Here is a 21,738-nt window from a genome sequence, read left to right as displayed (position 1 = left end):
ACAAATATATGAAGCAAAATCCTAATTAAAATTGATTGTATCACCGAATGAATCATGACCTGACATGACCCCTTTCAAACAAGCAAAGGTTAGGAGGTCAGAATTATACCATAAGGTTAAGGGTAGATTGTGCTCCTATTTAGGTAGAAAATAACAAATTTTGCTTTCTGACGCTGCATTCATTTCCTTTTTTATTCCAACAAATCAGGAACACAATCTCCTACTGATTTCATTCCAATTATTATCATTATTATCATCATCATCATCAACATTCTGATTCATTATTAGAGGCCCTGTTATCTGGCTGTATCTTTTCTTTAAGTGTTAATTTACGGTTTTCTTGAATAACTGTTCTTCTTTGTCAGACTATTTTTGTTTATATATTTTTCTAATATTCACAAACGGTCTCTTGGGCTGTCAAAATCCATCTTTTTTTTTTCTTATGGCATCGTACTGAATGCAAAAAAAACTTATTCAAGAAGGAATCTAAATGCATAACCAAATATGGCCTTGAAACAGATGGAATTTAAGACCAATTTATTAATTACATGGAAGCCTCAATTGCTGTTCCCGATCTATCAAGATGACATAAGAAATCACTGACACGCTTGTCGCTTTCTTTATATGCATTAAATTTACGTGATATTCAAGTCGGTACAATAATCTAAAATCTAATTTTCCCAAGCCTTCAAATCGGATCAGTTTACGATAAGAGTGGATATCAGTACCGTTGTAGATGAATGATGATTATCAGGAGAAAAGTATTGTTTACTAACGAATCTCAAAATATGTCAGGCAATCAATGATGCAATCGGATGCTATGAATTCTTTCATTCTATAATGAATGTAACAGGGAAGATATAATGGCAATACTTATGCGTGTCGTTTTAAAACACTTTTGAGATGAAAAGAGATTTGGGAGAGGGAATTTTTCACTTATTCTCTAGTCTTTTAAGAATGATTTTCTTTAAAGCAATGTTATGCATCATTGTAATTAATTTTATAATGACGATTTCTTCGTTAATCACAAAATGTGCAAAAGGGATGATGAAATCAAAGCTGTTACATAATTCGGCAAATCTCTTAGGGGAGAGAGAGAGAGAGAGAGAGAGAGAGAGAGAGAGAGAGAGAGAGAGAGAGAGAGAGAGTGTTTGGGTGAGGGAATTTTTAACTTATTCTCTAGTTTTTTAAGAATGAATTTCTTTAAAGCAATGTTATGCATCATTGTAATTAATTTTATAATGACGATTTCTTCGTTAATCACAAAATGTGCAAAAGGATGATGAAATCAAAGCCGTTATATAACGGATAAATCTCTCTTAGGTGTGTGTGTGTGTGTGTGTGTGAGAGAGAGAGAGAGAGAGAGAGAGAGAGAGAGAGAGAGAGTGTTCTTCGGTTCCTGAGAGTTCGGATAACATACCCCATCGTCTTTAGGATCAAAAGATTCTCATCCTTTTCATGTCCTTCCGAAATACACGTACTCATTGCAAGCGCGCACACACACACACATCACACACACACACACACAAAATGTCACTATTCATGGAAGAAGTATCCATAAAGAGAAGAGACAACATGTAATTTTCTTTTCCTGAACTACGAGGAATGTGCTCAGTCTTCCCGCCCCTCAGAAAAAAAAGTGTCAGTATTGAGATTATATTAGCCATACTCCTTTATCTCAATCGTTGATCAGTTTTTTAATCACAGTTAGTGTATATGGCTTTCGCGCGCGCGTGTGTGTGTGTGTACACGAAGAGAGAGAAAGAGAGAGAAAAGTATGGTTGTGATTTAAAGCCTCTGCAACATCCCTTTGCCTTGGCCTTCCTTCCTTCCTTCCTTCCTTCCTGGGCCTGCTGAGTCTCTTCCTAGTACACTGACTACTCTTGTCTGTCTCTAGAGCGGCTCTCTTTCCCCGGTGAATCTCCATCCACACTTCGGCCGTTCCCTGCAACGATTGCTCTTTTATCCTTTGGTCAGTGCAATGTTTGCTCTGACTTTGTCCTTTGATTCTTTTTGGCCTCCTTCCTTTAGAAATCGAAGGAGGAAGAAGAGACAAAGAGAGAGAAAGGGAGAGTTGGGGTGGGCACGTTTATCTATCTATCTACCTAAACACACGCACACACACACAGTACCCACACTACAAAACAGCCAAACACCACCACACACACATAACACACAACATCTGAGATATAGATATATATATATATATATATCTATATATAATATGTGTGTGTGGTGTTGTGTGTGTGTGTGTGGTTTTCTGTGTGGTTGTGTGTGTGTGCGTGTGTTTAGGTAGATAGATAGATAAACGTGCCCACCCCAACTCACACACACACACACACACACACACACACACACACACACACACACATATATATATATATGTGTGTGTGTGTGTGTGTGTGGTGTGTGTGTGTATGTGCATTATGGAAACAATGTAGGTTGTAGAGACACAAGTTAAAGAAAGTGAAATCAGAGGAATAAGAGCCTTAGATTACGGAAACACCGAACGATTAAAGGCCAGTGGAAAAGCAATCGTTTTAAAACCAAAATTAGAAGACATACACACTACCTTTTACAGCTTCTTTTTAAATGAGAATTTATAAGGATAAAAATTTTATTCTGCATTTAATGCATAGAATATTTTTCTGATATTTAATTACTCAACATAAAGGACTCGTGAAAGTCTTGGTAAAAAGGCATGGTCAGCCCCCTAAAACATAAACAGCAAATTAACAGATTCGAATAATTATCCCATAAGGATAAAATTTGCATAAGATGCAGAAGGAAAAGATTAATTTCCCGCAATACCGAACAGAAAATAAACGCTTTTACAAAAGTTCTGCAAACGGAAAAACGATTGGAAAAGACACTGGAATCAGTATTATTACCCAATTTACCACAGAACTCTACTTATCACTGCGTAACTAACCTATATAAAAAAAATGTTTGAATTAACTTCTTTTTTCATCAAAACAACAACAGGTAACAATAATAACAATGCAGAAAATGAAAAATCGCGGTAAAGTACAATAAAAATACAAAATACAAGAAAAAGCATTAACCAGCCCAGCAAAGGATGTATATCAGATATTCTTTGCTTCTCATTAAATAATAAAAAACTAGACTGGAAAATAAAACCAAGACGGTCGTTATTACTCAGGGCTAAAGCACATAAAGAAGTGACATACGAGAAATCAAATTCTGTGCGAGAGAGAGAGAGAGAGAGAGAGAGAGAGAGAGAGAGAGAGAGAGAGAGAGAGAGAGAGAGAAACCTAAAATAAAATAAGCATAATAACTATATCGAAATGAATTATTGCAAACATATTGTCCAGACATCACTGCTGATAAGGACTTGTGCAGTGCTTGTGACAACCCCATAATTTCTTCCAGAATCCACAATATCCATTGCTAATGGTTTAGTGATATCTTGTCGGGGATTATAAATAAACAACAACAAAAAACAACATAAAATAATAATAATAATAATTAATAATAATAATAATAATAATAATAATAATAATAATAATAATAATAATAATAATAATAATAATAATGAATACCACCCAGTCGAATCAGAGGATTGTGATAGCCAAAAAAAAGAAAATAAATAAATAAATAAAAAATAATAATAATTTTAAAAACTGAATCATCAACATGCTACATACCTTCAATTTATGATTTTCATTTACTTTAAATTTATGTTGCAATTACTGCAAAAGTATTTCGGATTTATCAGTACTAAAATACTAGATGGTAATTATGAAATATCGCAGGGGACAAGTCAGAGTTATATAAAGGTTTAAAAGAAATCCAGAGGAACAAGTAGTGAGATAAAAGCCTCTTCTATCTCAAGTCTGTAACAGAAGCCTCACCCTGTATGCCCATCACCACAACAAAATAATTTATATCTCCATTCACTATCACTTCAAATGTACAGAATTTCAAACGAGAAAAGATGATATACTTTGCCGATTTACTATGGCAAAATCACTAACTTTGACATTTTTCTCCAAATATAGTTGTCAACTTATCTTTCAATGCTGGTCAATTTTCCTGAAGGCAAGTTCGTAACATATGACGATCAATCAAAATCACAATTTTGCTTTTAAATCAAGCAATTATTCTGCTCTTCGTCCCTATGATCCACTTGAAATTGATAATAATAACTATACGATACAGAAAAGTAATAGCGATCATTATTATTCCCCTTAATCATTATACATAATCATTTTACGACTTAGAGAAGTGTTAATAACCATACGTAACACTATAGCTATGATCTTAAAAGCACAAAAATTATAACAAAAATAATTCCCTATTACGAGGTTGTGATACCTATCATTAAACATATTTCAAAATATATAAGATTATTTTTCAGTTGGAGAAAGAACAAGAATAAGAGGCTATGTGCTATTTGTAATGAGGCGAATGAAACTACCCAAAAATCTAAGCTCCATTGTTTCAAACATTTCTTTGATTTGATGAACAGCAATCATCAAGTTCTAACTCTCGACCCAAACATCTCGGTCGCTATATAAAAATTTGTCCATAAGGCCCACATTTCAAGAAACTGTGCACTTACCATTTTAAAGACGATCAGTTAATTGATGTTAAGAGAAAGAAAATTTAATAGTGCTTTGCTTTTCAGAATTATATTAACATCGTAATTGCTGCCAATGCCAAATGGAAAGTTGATTCTCAATATATATATATATATATATATATATATATATATATATATACATATATATCATATATATATATATATATATATTATACACAACACTCAATATATATATATATATATATATATATATTATATATATATATATATATATATATATATATATTACATCGATGCTGCCAAATGGAAAGTCTTATTAAAGCCCCCCATCAAACATATAATATATATCATATATTATATATAATATATATATATATATATATATATATATATACTATATTATATATATATATATATATATAATAGTATATAATTTACGTCGCCTTTACGAATTACGGTATCTTTTCCCAATAGGGGGACTGTGCTCACGGATGCACGAACAGACAGGCACACAGTCTCGTCTCCGCACGCGCATACCAACCCACTCGTGTGGCTGTGCGCACCTAAAACACACACACGACAAGCCACAACACACCCACACACACAACACAGGCACACATATACTAATTGCACACACACACACACAAACACACCCACACACCATTATATTATATATATATATATATATATATATGTATATAATATATATATATATATATATTTACACACACACCACAACACAGATAAACACGTGTGCTTGCGTGCCAAGTTCACCAAAGATTTCCTTATCGTACTGCACAAGAAGGTAAAGGAAGAGCTACCTTCACATGATTCTCTCTCTCTCTCTCTCTCTCTCTCTCTCTCTCTCTCTCTCTCTCTACGTTGACAATCCGGGCGTTAACAAGCTGGATATATTACCGAGCTAACTAACCTAACTGTATCCCTGGGGATAAGTAACAAGGTCTTCATGGGATGACCGCAGCAGCCCTTTACTGCGATACACTTCCTTTGTGTACTTACATCAATGAAAAAATAAATAAATAAATAAATAAAAAGGAGAGTGGGATTGGTATGAATTGATTCATTTTCTCTTCCGAGGGTTTTCTTATTAGACCTAAAGAAACTGCAGATATGAACATGAAATCAATAAACAAGCAAATTATTTGTTCACTAAGTACTTCTCGTTTGTTCATCACATACTTTCACAATAAACTGCCAAAGTTCCATATCCACACATAAAAACATATCTAAAATTATGTTCTTATAAAGATAAAGTCTAATTCATGGGGCATAAAGCTTTACACAAGTAGTCTAATTCATGGGGTAGGTTTTACATAACTGGTCTAATTCATGGGGCAGTAATGACGCCAATGAATAATGAAACATCCAAATTCATATGCAAAACTATATATCATTACCAGGACATTCAAGTTTGTCAAGAATAATACATTCGCATGCATAATTTATGTTTATGCCTGAATTTCCACACGTTTGTTTTTTGTGTCCACCACACAGACACACGCAGACGGAGAGTTGGACACTTGTGGTTTTATTGTGATTATCAGAGCAATAGTGGATTACGTTCGACCTATAAAACGGTTTAGCATCGATTTGCAAGCAAATGGACATAAAAACTTGAAACTGTGGAGTCTCCTCCAACAATAACTTGAAATACGAGGCTTCCTGACTTTGCTTCGTTTCCCCATGAATGCGGATAATCAAATTCCAACTTTTTAAATACAGTTAACGAGCTCTTTCACATTTTCACCTCTACCAGACACCCAAACAGATCATGTCATTAAATTCTAAACCAAAGTATTAAGTGCTAATCAATAACCGCAGAAAAAAACTCCGTTAGAGAGAGAGGGAGGGGGGGTGAGAGAGAAGATGAGGAGAGAGAGAGAGAGAGAGAGAGAGAGAGAGAGAGAGAGAGAGTCTTAACAACATAACAGAACGGAGGGAAGGCGATCAACCCATGTTGGAACGGCTAGGAAGGGAGTGAAAAGACAGCTAATGACCCCATGAACTTTTGAGATTTGTTGTCGTTCGTCTGCATAAAATATAAGAGAAATTAAAGTGGGATTTTGCTCTATTAGTCGAGGACATTCAGGATAAAGCAAGCAAAAAATGCTATCAAAATCGAAACTTCTCTTAATTTATGAAGGGTGAACATCTCATATGGCATAACATAATGAAACTACCCTTTCATTATGTTATATGAGAAAATGTTACAAGAATTAGGCATGTCTATATCTTCATTATGTTATATGAGAAAATGTTACCAAGATTTAGGCATGTCCTAATCTTCATATGTTTAATTGAGAAATGTTCCAAGAACCGGTAAAATGTCTTCATGTCATTAATTTGATAAATTAGAAAATGGTTACAAGAATAAAGTATGTCTACGTATATTTCTTGATTATGTTATATGAGAAAAGTTACAAGAACCTAGGTAATATTCTACAAGTATAGTCTACGTATATCTTCATTATGATATTGACGGAAAAATGTACAAGACTAGGTAGTCTACGTATATCTTCATTATGTTATATGAGAAAATGTTACAAGAACCGGTATGTCTACATATTCATTATGTTATATGAGAAAATGTTACAAGAATAAGTATGTCTACGTATATCTTGATTATGTTATATGAGAAAATGTAACAAGAACCGGTATGTCTACATATTCATTATGTTATATGAGAAAATGTTACAAGAATAGGTATGTCTACGTATATCTTCATTATGTTATATGAGAAAATGTTACAAGACTAGGTATGTCTACGTATATCTTCATTATGTTATATGAGAAAATGTTACAAGACTAGGTATGTCTACGTATATCTTCATTATGTTATATGAGAAAATGTTACAAGAACCGGTATGTCTACATATTCATTATGTTATATGAGAAAATGTTACAAGAATAGAGAATAGGTATGTCTACGTATACCTTCATTATGTTATACGAGAAAATGTTACAAGAACCGGTATGTCTACATATTCATTATGTTATATGAGAAAATGTTACAAGACTAGGTATGTCTACGTAATATCTTCATTATGTTTTATATGAGAAATGTTTTACAGACTAGGTATGTCTACGTATATCTTCATTATGTTATATGAGAAAATGTTACAAGAACCGGTATGTCTACATATTCATTATGTTATATGAGAAAATGTTACAAGAACCGGTATGTCTACATATTCATTGTTATATGAGAAAATGTTACAAGAACCGGTATGTCTACATATTCATTATGTTATATGAGAAAATGTTACAAGAATAGGTATGTCTACATATATCTTCATTATGTTATACGAGAAAATGTTACAAGAACCGGTATGTCTACATATTCATTATGTTATATGAGAAAATGTTACAAGAATAGGTATGTCTACGTATATCTTCATTATGTTACATGAGAAAATGGTGCAAGAACAGGTATGTCTACATATTCACTATGTTATATGAGAAAAGGTTAGCAAAGAAAACCAGGTATGGGTCTAACTATTTTCAACTATTATGTTTAGTTATTTGAGGGAAAAATTGGTTTACAAAGTAATAACGGTAAAATGGTCGAAATGGTTTCATTTAATTGTTACTTTTGGAGAAAAACTTGTTTTACAAAAGGAACCAGGTGTTATGTCTACATATTCATTTATGGGGTTAAAAACAGAGAAAAAATGTTTTTACATGAATAGGTAAGTCTAATCCTTTTTTAGACTTACATAAACTAGAGATGTCAGGGACCAAAGGAACTGGGACTGAAAAAATAACAAAAACTTTAGCATTATGCCATTTTAAAACAAGATTCTCCATATTCTGTCATTTGTCTGCAATAACAAAGGTACAGAACCTGTATAGAGAATTTGCAGCGACATAAAAAATGAGTAACAGTGAGCTGAGGTAAAAGGTACTGGATGCAGATGCACAGGTGGGAATCAGAGAGAGAGAAAGACTCACAACTCACGACAGAGAGTAGCGAGTATTGAAAGAGTAGACCCGCTAAAAGACCAGCCATCAACGGGACAGAAGTAAATCCATTCTCTATTAATGTTAACTTTCATGCCCCAGGATCAATGGAAGGAAAAATAAAATTAAACCGATCACCATAACATCTGATATGAAATATAATAAGAGGCGATGCATAAGAGCTGAATATCAATAAGAAATATTTACTGTATCCTACAATAGTGATATGACACGGAGTAAAGAAAATATGACTAAATGAATAAAGAAACTATCGTTTAAACTTTATGCTCATGATTCAGACCAGCAATAAATGACTTTGCTATGAGGTTATCTGATAAAACGTACTACGATTCCATATCTCATAAGAGATAAAAACAACATATTAATTAAAATTACACTTTTTAACTTCAGCACGCTAGCGCGTGCATACACACAGCACAAGTCATACACCAACACACGCATACACACACGACTGTGTATAATTTATGTATATATATATATATACTATATATATATATATATATATATATATATATATATATATATAATTATATATATATATATATATATATATATATAGGAGTGTCGATCCGTCCATTTCCGACAAGGCTAAGATCCCCGTCTCAAAAGACCTACAGATGACGACATGAAAACTAACCCTACCCCGTAAGTGAAAAGGGATATGGAAACAAATACCGATTACTATACTTCAGGCACAGAAATATATGCATAACCTTCTATGCGTACGCATTTATATCAAAGATTTCCAAAACAGTTGTGTAAACGTGAATGGCACATCCACAAACAACTCTCAACTGCTCTGGCCGCTTACATAATTTCCCTGGAAACTCTCCATTGTTAGCCTGCTTCGGTAAATACAATGAATAAAGACGTAAAAGAATGAACACCTACTACCACTCTTCCAATGATCTCGACCTATCATACACCACGGAACTGGGTTTTTTCTCATCATTTGTTATGGCCTCTGTAAAAGTAAAGCAATCAAACACTACAATCATAAAGGAACGGAAAATGGTCTATAAATAAATCTTGCGGGTATTTTAGTTCAGAAGGTACAGTAGTAACACCATTACATGAGATTTATAAATATCAGTGAGTTCTATATATACATGTCAACGTATGATACACATTATGTATTCACACACAAATACATATATGTGTGTTTGTGTAATACACACACACACACACACACACACATATATATATATATATATATATATATATATAATATATATATATATATATATATATATATATATATATAATCACCTGTATGTTCAAGATGAACGTATGTATACATCAAATAAGCCCATTTTTGCAGAGAGAGAGAGAGAGAGAGAGAGAGAGAGAGAGAGAGAGAGAGAGAGAGAGAGAGAGAGAGAGAGAGAGAGAGCACTATTAAGACTTTAAACAACTTTATCTTATGAGAGCAATTCCAAACCTTTCTATCCCGTTTACTGTAACAGAGACCACTACCATTTTATAGGACGAATCAATTTTGGAAAGACGAATGTATTAGAAAAATATGGAAATTTTTCAAGATAATAAAAATCCATAAAACACGTTCTCAAAATAAGTAAAAATTAGTTCAAAATTTCCTGGGACTGATGGAATAAAAATGCCGAAAATTTCAAGATCTTTGCTGTACACACGCAATCCTAATTCTTATCACAATTCTTAATTAAAGAAAACAAAAAGTAAGAAAAAACTATTTTCGTATGTGCAAGTTCAACACATGAGAAAATAATGTACCCAAGAAAGAAGAAAAAATAAGAACACTGAAAGAAGAAGTAACACGAAAAGTGCCCCAGTCCACATGAACGATGATACAAGAGTGGAAATGTTATAGCCTATAAATTATCAGTCGAGGGGGTGGGGGAGGGGGGCACTTCTATGCTAACGTCAAAGGTAAAGAACCAATTACTATATTTCGAGAAATGTAGTATTGCAGAATAACCAAAGCACTGTAGGAGGATTAGGAACCTCACCCCCTTTTCAAATGTTTGTATCGAAAAGCCTACTTGTACCAAAGATAAACAAATGAAGAGAAACAATAAACTTGACTCCAAAGTAAAGCAAAACAAACGATATTTCTTTGCACGAGTCACTTGTGAAACATAATATAAAAGAGCATAAAACATTTTAAATATAAATCCAATTCGACTGCTACGATCACTGTTTCACTGAACGAGTCATGTGTCATAATGAGACGAGTAATGGCACTGACAGTTTTAAAGACTGAAACTTAATAATCATTGCTACAACCACTACCACCGTAGCTACTACTGCAAAACAAATGATGATTTCAATATATACACACCTCTCCATCCTCGTCCAGCAACGGTACGAATATATTTTGCCAATCTATCATCTTTATGTGTGCGTGTATTCATCTATATATATTTACTGAATCAGCTATTTCCACTGTGATTTTGCATGGAATAGAAATATGCTTTTTCGAGAATTACTGAATATCAGAATCTACAAATTCACCAAAAATAAACAATCAGAACTCCCATCACCACCACATGTATCCTTCAAATATAATAATAACACTAAAAGTGATAATAAAGGATATACAGTACATATTTAAGTACCTTACGATCGATGTCAACTGCTAAAAGCAAATGTCTAGCAAAGAATACTCGCTGTGTTTCTTCTTTCGCTTCAGACATTTTCGGTTTTCTGCAACTAGAAAAGAATGTAGTAATACGCGTCAAAAAGTGTTAAGCCAAGGAAAATGTTATTACCATAACACAGGAGAAAACTTCGGAAACGATCAACAAACAGACACAGATGCAAAGCAAAATCATTTGAACTTTCGAACAATGGATGAATTTCACGTTGGTGTATTTCAAATGACACCAGTCTTAAAGGTGATTGTCAACTGTTATGGGGCATCAATAGCCAGCGCGCGGACGCACATATAAATGCAAATAACGACAGCACGCTGTGGAAATTGACCACGGTAAACAACTGTGAATAAAAACATGACTGAAAACCTATAGAGACATAAGCTGTGACACGCTCCATTCTCTCAAAAAGGTTATCCACCGCTATATTGAGATCCCAGTGTTTATCAAGACACAGTTGGGCATTTCGAAATCTTAGGTTTTCTACGGTGACTGATATCAAGGTATGTATATTTAAGCGTCCATAAGTAATAATCGAAGAGTAATGGAAAACATTTCAGTGAGAGACACGTCTATAACTATACTGACAGTGTGTGAACGGGGAGAGAGAGAGAGAGAGAGAGAGAGAGAGAGAGAGAGAGAGAATCATAGTTTAATACCAAAGAATGAGAAGAGTTCATGAAAATGGGTTTCCACAGAGTACCGAGGAGAGAGAGAGAGAGAGAGAGAGAGAGAGAGAGAGAGAGAGAGAGAGAGAGAGAGAGAGAGAGAGAGAAGCATTGTTTAATACCAAAGAATGAGAAGGTTCATGAAAATGGGTTTCCACAGAGTACCGAGGAGAGAGAGAGAGAGAGAGAGAGAGAGAGAGAGAGAGAGAGAAAAGAAAAAAAAAAATCAAAACCACTTGACGGAGCTCAAACGTAGCATGGGGATATATCAGGCCTTGAGGGTCGGGGGTAGGGGTGGGGGAAGGGTTCAAGAGAATCATACGAGAACCAGGAAAATATTAAAGTGATGGAGTAGTAAGTCTCTTTGTAGTTTCGAGGTAAGGCGCATGACCTATAAATGTACTTCCATTGAGATGTAACTGTTAAATAGAGACAGAAGGAGAGTGACAGAAAGACACCTGGGAGGAGGAACCTGTCCCTGTCCATCGTCAATAACCGAGAGGAGGATGGCAGCCTGGCAGGCAGCGGAGGTTCGAGTCCTTCTTCCTTACCCAGAGAGGTGATGGTGGTCGGCAGAGTCGTAGGGCTTGTTGGCTTTCGAATCCTTCTGCTGTCGGGATTGCTGGAGCGATTTGTCGTCTCTCGCTTCGCCGGAGCCCCGGAACAAGAATCGGGGCACGGGGAACGTGAAGAAGGACATGGACATGGCTGCCAGACGCCTGATGATGACGGGTGGGGGCAGCTACAGCAGTAGGTGACCAACGGGGCCCCTCATAACACTCGGATGCACTCACACATTACCCACTGGGTGTCACTAACCCATTCTTCCTCGGGGTTTGACAACGATCACTCCTGCTGCTGCTGCTGCTGCTGCTGCTGCTGCCACCAACAACCCTGCTACTCTTCTCCTTAGGCCCTTCCCTCCACCTCACCCCTCCTTATTCTTCTTCTTCGTCTTCTTCTTCTTATTCTTCCTCTCCTCCTTCTCCTCCTCCTCCTCCTCAACAGCAAGAACAACAACAACACTTCACTCTCACTCACACCCCGATCCACGGTGGGCGGGTTTCAGTGGTGGGTGGCCTTCTCTCTCTTTCTCACTCACTCTCTCTCTCTCTCTCTCTCTCTCTCTCTCTCTCTCTCTCTCTCTCTCTCTCTCTCTCTCTCTTTCCTCCTCTTCTCCTTTCCCCGCCTCTCACGCCCTCACACACACCGGGGCCACCGGCGGCCTCTTGCTGATGCCGGCTCAGCGGTGCACTGATGGGTGTGTGGTGGGCGGAGGAATGTGGGCGCTGTGGACGGGCACAGGCAGAGGGCCATGTTGAATACACCACACTTTGAAAATAATACGCATTTCACTCCCGAACACAAATGAGAGAAATGAAAATGAGAGAGACTGAGAGGCGACAGAGAGGAAAGGAGAGAGAGAAAGAGAGGAGAAAACCTCGACTGCTGTGGGATTGGGATTGGGATTGGGATGGGAGGATGGGGGGAGGAGGTCCAGTAGATGGAGGCACTGAGGGAGGAGAGAGAGTGCAACTGGCTGTCGTGGTATAGAATAGAGAGAAGGATGTGCAACAGCAGCAGCAGTAACAATAAACACAGCAGAGGCAACAGCAGCAGTAGCAGTAGCAGTAGCAGTAGAGCTACTTGAGGGGCAGGAGAGGAAAAATGGCCTCAGCAGCTGCTGCGATTTTGCCTTCTGTTTTCATCTCAATCTGATTTTCTCTTCGGGTAACACGACCGGGGGCACCGCCCGCTGAGGATGGTGGCTCTGTCGCTCGCTCGCTTTCACCCAATTCCTCTGCTATCATCTATATACCTGAGGACACGATGCACTTCATACATACGTATATGACTTCGACACAACCGATCGCTGTTGTTATTCTTTCCAAAGGCTGCTGATCATTAAGGACACCTTGACGCTTAAGACAGGTGGCCACCCTCGCCCTCTCCATCAGGTATGGGCCACCTGAGCCCCGCCCAGCAGCGGTGGTGGCTGTCAGTGGGCGTTTTGGGCTGGCGGTGGGCGGGCAGCACAACAACAACAACAGTCTCACACACACACGCACGCTCGGCACGACGGGCGGACGCGTTGACGGCACCAGCCCGAGTGTCTGCCCCGAACAGCCAGACCCTCGCTACAACCCCCACCCCTCCCCCATTCATCATCCCCCCTCCCCCACAACCCGACTCGCCTTCCTCTTCCTTCTCTCTCCTCTCCCGTCCCTCCCTCCCTCCCTCCTCCCTCAGCCAGTGGCAGTCATCCTAGACCCTCCCTTACCCCTGACCCACCCCAGGCCACGCACACGCACACGCACACGCACATCAGACCCAAAACTGTACACCCTTTATGCACACATTCGAAGTGTACAACAATTCAGGTGGCTACCATGCCGAGACTATCTTTAACACATTTGTACAGGAAACAGATGAAGTTCACCTCCAAGGAGAGACGGTAGTATCGATGGTGTTGTTTGGGGATTGGCTAACTTATCACAACCAAATATAATCCCTTTAAAATGCGTGGAAACGAGAGAAAGAGAGGATGCCGAAGAGGGGACGGGACAGAACCCAGGCTAAAGTGGAGAAAAATGACAGTACAGCCAGTAAAAATGCAAGAACATCTCTAATTAGAAAATGGATTTCATAAAAAGAAATGTGTACAATTACGCCCATAACATTATGAAGGATTGGGGCAATTCTATCACAATATTCAACTACGAAGGTTCGATTTCTTAATAATTCTGGCATCGCCAAGAATTTACATTCGAGTTTCAAGTTCATATTAACCTAGAAATAAAATTAACTTACTGTGGTTTTGGAAAAAAAACTGTAGGGATATATCTAAACATTTCTGGCGCAATTACTTATCAAGATGAATGTCTTGTAAAAAATGTGAAGGGTCCAGAACAAAACGAATTTTAAATCTCGTTTGCACAAAACACATCACAGGCACATGAATATATATATATATACACACACACACATATATATGTGTGTGTATACACGTATGTATGTCTAATGTGTGTCATGATGTAACTGAAAAGAATAACTTACACTACTTCCCGCGTAAGCCTACCTCTCGGATATCATTAAAATATTAAAGATGACAGACGTTAAAGGCTACTCAGAAGACGTTTTGTAAAACTACTTAACAGAGGGACTGTTTCCACAGCAAATCACGGATATTAATGAGCCATTTACTGTGAGAATTGAGAGCCCAAATCGATAAACATAAAACTTCTATTACACATTTCTGTTGTTGGTATGATTTCATTTACTCTTTTACAATCACCATAATTAACTCTTGGTTAATGGTTAATCGACAAGCTTCGTAACCGCCATCTATGGTCTTCGTTGTATTTATTGCTTTTCCTCACTTGAAGTCAATGACCTTTGGGTTTATGATACTGGGAAGCTTATAAATAATTAAAATCTGTCAAAATATTTCTAGTGATTTCGTGTTTGTGTAAAAGTCAAACATTACGTTAACAGTTGCCGAAGCAATGACAATGCCGTAAATTATTCTTATCTTCTCATTATAGAGTTTAAACAGATCGATGTCGAAACACAATCCCTCAAAGAGCAACACCTCAAATCATTTTAAACATTCGGGTTCAGTATTGAAAAATAAAATAGTTGTCAACTACGATAAAGTCTACGGACATATCAACCGCATTTCACTACTAACCACGGACGGTAGAGATCGGCATTTTTTGCAGAAGCATATCAACTTAATACTTGAAAAGGCAAAAGTCCAAAGTTCACAAGAAAAACGCGATGCCAACATTATGACTGCAGTAGAAAAGAATCTTACGTCTCTGATAGCACAGAAAACACTGCCCTGACGTGAAGGCATGAGCACACACACACACAGCAAGGTAAGCTATTTTTAATCTAAATTCATCTTTGACCTTAAATTGAGCAGAATAAAAGCGAGTTTATATAAAATTCGAAATTATTCAACATAATATGGAAGGGCTGGAAAGCTGAAAATTCAAAAAAGCAAAAAATACAATAAAAACATGACGTGGTGATACAATGCAGACAAATACACAAACATAACCTACAGCTGTTAAATAGACGAAAACTGTACTTTTAAACGGCACCTGATTCATGAAGGAAGAGGGCCAGCGGGTGAGAGAATGTACGAAGGAATCTGAGAGATTAAGATTAACTTTCCAAACTCCCAATTGGATACTACGGGAGTTTGTCTACTCCAAGCGGTTATGTAATAATGAAGTATGACAAAAATGCGTCATTAAAGGGAATAGTGACTTAGAGGAAAGATTAATAAAACAGAAAAGAGTCAGGGGGAAAATAGACGCTCAATGTGGTCACTTCAATGGATGAACAAACGAGGAAGTAAAGTGCTAAAAAATACAATGAAAAAATTAAACACTTCTGCCGCTTTAAAGTTTCCAAAAAAGAATCCAAAATGAATGGGATAATATGAGGGACGAACAGGAACAATGAGCTGATCTGAGGCAAAGACGAAATAAAGAAACTGAATAAAACATGAGAATATACATGTCCTGTTAACGGCGAGCAAAGTTTGTTAATGAGCGTTGTATAAAAGGGAGGGGTATAATTGTCTGGTGAGACAATGAAACGGCAAAAAGAACGCAAATAAAAGACAAGTTAAATTTGGCCTGACAAAAATGCACCAAAAAACTGAATGAATGACGTCAAATTTTGAATTTCTTGGTTGCTCGATACAAAATTTCATAACAGATATCACTTAAAATCAATCCATCAATCACTCAGTCAATCAATCCATCAACGAGACAGGGAGGATCTATTTGCAAAATAGCGAATGATCGACCGATAGAAATGCTTGAAACGAGCTGAGTAAACAATTTTGTGCTCTAGTTCGCCTGACTGCCAAACTCGAGTACATAATTGTAAACGTTTTTCTTTCGTGTCTGAAAAACCAAACCAATGATAAATTTGACATTAATTTGCATACGGGGAAGCTGAGAGTAGCTTTTCATGTAAAGAGTTCCACAACACGATGTGGAAGATATAACTGAAAAGTACAGGCATCAATGAATGCAATTTAATTTTCCATTCCACACATAATCGTGAGTTGAAAAGGAACCTGCTACTTAATTGTATAGGTATTTTATTCGTAAGACGAAAGTGTCTCCTTGTACCATCTTTGGCAAGCATCAAATGAGTTCAAGTACATAAAAACTAGTTTTCGATTATTATGTTAGACTACTATTTACCATAAGACTTCATTGGCCAATAAAAGGCTGTTCATCATTTTATGCGAATAGTTTTTCATTCAACGACAAAAGATAGCTACGATAAACTGAAACGTGTCCATATGTATAAAAACAAAATAAAAGATTCATGGATGAAAGAAAATAACGATGAAAATGAAATTGAAAATGGTACTCTGGTAAAATGAACAAATTTACAGGTATATGAATATTTAAATGGTTTAGGGGAAACCAGAAATTAACAAGTTATAATATTAAATATTTTATCAGTAATTCAGTAAACTATAAGAGGTAGTAATTCACCACCACTCAAAGGTTAACTCAGACAAAACGGAATGAATATTAACATTACGGACTGAACTTGAGAGACTCTTGCAGACACTTAGAAAACATTATGGAAAAACAGGCCTGGACCTGACGAAGGGAGTATATTAAGCAAAAGAATAAACAGAGATCTTGATAACCCCAAGAGGTCATAACTCAGCTGAACACAAATCAAGTTACAAAGATGAAAGGTTAGGATCAGAACCACTTTATTCGAAACGTAAAACAAGGAAAGGTTCAACAAAGAACTCGAGTTTTAGAAGACTAACAGACAATGTCACATACTATTGCAAATATGAAACCACGAGGGTATGGCCATCTTAGGACTGCTACAACATTAAACTATCATATATTCATTAATATATACGTTCATGTATGTACCCAGGCGCGCGTTTCACACACACACACACATATATAAAATACAAAACCTTGTACTCTTAGCAAAGATGGCTTCAAAATGTATTAAATTTCATGTTCCCAGCAAGTTTTCGAGGAGGATGTTATCCTTTGCCCTCCTTCAACCTGCTACAACCTACCAAAGCTGACCAACCACCAGGTACACAACTCACTGCTTGGGACAACCTACCAAAGCTGACCAACCACCAGGTACACAATTCACTGCTTGGGTAAAAGGGCTTTTTAAGAAAACTGAACCACATAAGTTTCCCCCCAGCACGAATGCCAAACTACGCCAGCAGAATCAATTCTGTGAATAGCATGTTATGGTATTCTTGATTAAATTCTAGACAAAACTTGTAATATTCCGCACAATTTTTTTTCTACTACTTTCATCTTGATAACCACCACCATCATATTTGATTTAATGTTACATCTTAGGATGAACACCTCGTTGTTGTCACCTTCACCTTTCCATTCCCTCTCCTGTTTGTTCTACTACCTGCGGCTCACCCGGATGATCTGACAGCTTTCCTTCAGGATTTTCTAGTTTTATTATTGTTCTCGATTTCAACGCCCTAACGATCTTACAATCGGTTGTACTAAGGTGCTGCCTGAGTGGTAGATGTGCATTCCCATGCCTGGAAGACAGGCATTTTTGCATTATGCTTGCACTTTGGTTATATAATCCGGGGGAAAGCTACACTGAAGCTATTTTGAAGATTGCTGCGCTGGAACTTTTATCATCAAAGCTCTACAGAATTAATCCAAGATAAAATACATGAAGCACTTAGAATTAGTTTTCACGAGCAGTCCATTATACTTTACGACAAACGTCTTTTCTATAAGTTCAATCATAAGCACTACTCTCATCTTTATAAACGAAATTCTTTTATTTTTACCATCATCATACTCTTACTTCGACACTCCCGCTGCAGCTGGGATACCATTCAGATTATGAAGACCTGAACTCATTTTGTCATCCTGCAAAGTCTTGAGAGAGCAAGCGTTTCAAAACAACCAACTCTTATTTTTCAGAAGCCAAGCTCTCGATCAGTTAACTGTCAAAAAATGCCAGTCATACTTGCGATCTATCTGCCCTTTTTTTCACTTGAGGACCGTCTTCATCACCTACATATTAACGACAAGGGATTTTCAAAAATCAAATTCCGCCTCATCACAAAGAATTTTCCTGTCAACACAAACAAAAGATTCCAACCGATTTCGGCCATATTCAGTCATTTTCTTCTCAGCACCACCTAAGTAACTCAACTTTCGTCATTGCTCATGGCTGTAGAAATATAATACATGGTGTATTGGCATTGGAATTTCTCGAAGGTGATGAGTATTATGAGCTTAAACATTCGATTAGCTTGAATGACATCAGCCGAGGGTATTTACAGTATCCTCGGAAAAAGACGATTTCTTAATAATGATAACTCAGCAATGCTGCTAATTTCTTGTGGTATCCTTCAAGGATCACCAATTTGTCTAATTCAACCGGATGCAGAAGATCAACTAATTTAAAATCGGCCTTTTTTTCCTTTCCTCATCCACGTTATTTTTTAAAAATCACTTTATGTGTTAAATCCAATTTCTTCTTCGCAATACCCCAAAATTGGCACTATTGTTGAATAATATTAACTTTAAATGTGTCACAATTTTCAACATGTTGAGATTACAAATAAATAAATAAATGGTAAAATTCTATTAATATCACTATTTGTAGTTGAAATTTCAGTTTTTAATACAATTTGCACTGATAAATTCCCTTGCGAAATTCAGCAAATGCTCTTCTTCAGGGTATGACTCGCAGGTAAAACCGTAACTAATACAATAGAATAAGAAGAAAAATATTAACTGTAAAAAAAAGTCTGTTCCTGATATCATTAATTAGAATATAATACTCACATCAGACAGGTATGGAAATATCTACTGTGCTTAAAAGCCAAATAATCATCATTTCATGATACTGCCAAAATGATTCCTTACTTTTCGTAACCTCAACCGGTCTTCTCTTCAATTAAAGCTGACTCAGACTTACCTGAAAAGAAAAAGAGAAATCATTTAGAACACATTAGTCTATAAAACAATAGTATGTAACTACCATATATATATACGATATATATTATATATTATAGATATATAGTTATCATAGAAGAATATAATATATATTATATAATATAGATATATACATTATATATATATATTTATTAAATATAATTAATATTATACAAATAATGACAAAGATAATATTCATATATAGATAAATATATATATATAAATATATTATATATATATTATATATATATTATATATTATATACTATGACAAATAAAAGAATAAATTCATATACAGGGAGGGTTTTCAAGTTAAGCTTTCCAAGACAGCAACGCTCGCCTATTTGATGAGACGAACCTTTGGAGTGGTCTCTTACGGGAGATGCCAGTGATATGTCACGGTAGCTCACGAATATAAAACGTAAATATCCTACTCCCGGGTCAATGACAGAATCGATAGACTTGTGTAAAGACTAAACAACGATTACCTTCCTTTGAACGAAATTCTGGGCATTTATTCTCTTAAAATGAATAAAATATTCATTATTGCCTATTTACAAAATTGCAACACATTCGAAATTGGATGCAAAAATATTTAACAAAAATAACCGAAGTTCCAAATACAACGGATGGTAACTACATATATTAACATGTTTTGGAACAGAAGTTTAAAACTTGGATGTATAATCTCAGAGGTGTAAGTACAACAGAGAAGATAGGGAGGGATTGATGAAAAACTAAATTATTTATTATTATAATAGAAACTACTATACTTTCACTCACTAACTATATAAGTGAATAAAGCTAACCATCCCTACATACCAACATCACATTACCATAATCAACCACAGGTCCGTAGGCCTTCAAAACAGGACCATGTCTGCCAAGGAATGGAATTAATCCGAGGAAATCCCACGAAAGAAATAGAAGGATATTTTAATAGGAGGAGGAGGACTCTTTCACAAAAAAATAACGAAGTGATGTAAGGCACTCAAAGAGAGAGAGAGAGAGAGAGAGAGAGAGAGAGAGAGAGAGAGAAGAATGAGAGATGAGATAGAGAGAGAGAGAGAGAGAGAGAGAGAGAGAGAGAGATAACCAATGACGACCCTGTGACTCTGGGGGAGTCGAGTGGAAGAAAAGCATTCTTTATATAAATCCCTTTTCTTCAACAACCGCACTGATTGCCTCCAACATAAATCAAAGAGAATGTATTTCTTAATCAAAGATGAAATCATGTACTGCTAAAATTCATACTGAATAGAAATCAACAAGGAGAACAGACTTCCCTAAAACACGTGCCAATCTTATACAGAGCGCATATATCTTTAATAACTGTTGTAACCACAATCACTGTAAGATGTAATAAATGAATTAATCAATTTTAAATTTTGTAGCCAAAGTAAAAAAAAAAAATATTGTGATATGAGTGTTATGAACAGCGCAATGTAATACTGAAAACTAATGTACCGGTTATTTAAAGGGAGTGTTTAATTTAAATATAATACTAAATATAATAATATATATAATACTATATATATTATTACAAATATAGAAGAGAGAGAGAGGAGAGAGGAGAAGAGAGAGAGAAAGAGAGAGACTCACATACATATGTGTGTGCATATAACTTTCTTTTATAAAGAAATTTTTGATCATGCTCTCTATTTACAGAGAACGACCGGATATTTTAATATAAAATAAATCTCTTCAGTATCTATATATTATATATATAATATATATATATATATATATATATATATATATATATATATATATATATATACATACACACACACACACACACACACACACACATATATATATATATATATATATATATATATATATATATATATATGATGA

The 21,738-nt window shown here is 35.9% G+C and overlaps 1 protein-coding gene across 14 annotated transcripts in view; it reads right to left on the bottom strand.

The window, feature by feature from the left end:
- LOC135217790 (potassium voltage-gated channel protein Shaker-like) overlaps nucleotides 1–21,738 on the bottom strand; it is a 693,892-nt gene that overhangs the window by 154,302 nt on the left and 517,852 nt on the right. For 6 of the 14 annotated variants that reach the window (XR_010315194.1, XR_010315196.1, XR_010315195.1 and 3 more), the window contains exon 1: nucleotides 12,422–13,979. The exons of the other annotated variants lie outside the window; for them this stretch is intronic. Coding sequence is in view for 3 of the 6 variants with exons in the window: in XM_064253823.1 (XP_064109893.1) it covers nucleotides 12,422–12,576 (155 nt within the window). In the remaining 3 variants the exon portion in view is untranslated. Of the gene's footprint in view, nucleotides 1–12,421; nucleotides 13,980–21,738 lie in introns of those variants that run through there. 14 annotated transcript variants of the gene reach the window in all.

The sequence above is a fragment of the Macrobrachium nipponense genome, chromosome 7 (assembly GCF_015104395.2).
Source record: "Macrobrachium nipponense isolate FS-2020 chromosome 7, ASM1510439v2, whole genome shotgun sequence".
Lineage (NCBI taxonomy): Eukaryota > Metazoa > Arthropoda > Malacostraca > Decapoda > Palaemonidae > Macrobrachium > Macrobrachium nipponense.
This window is presented reverse-complemented; position numbering and strand designations above follow the sequence as displayed.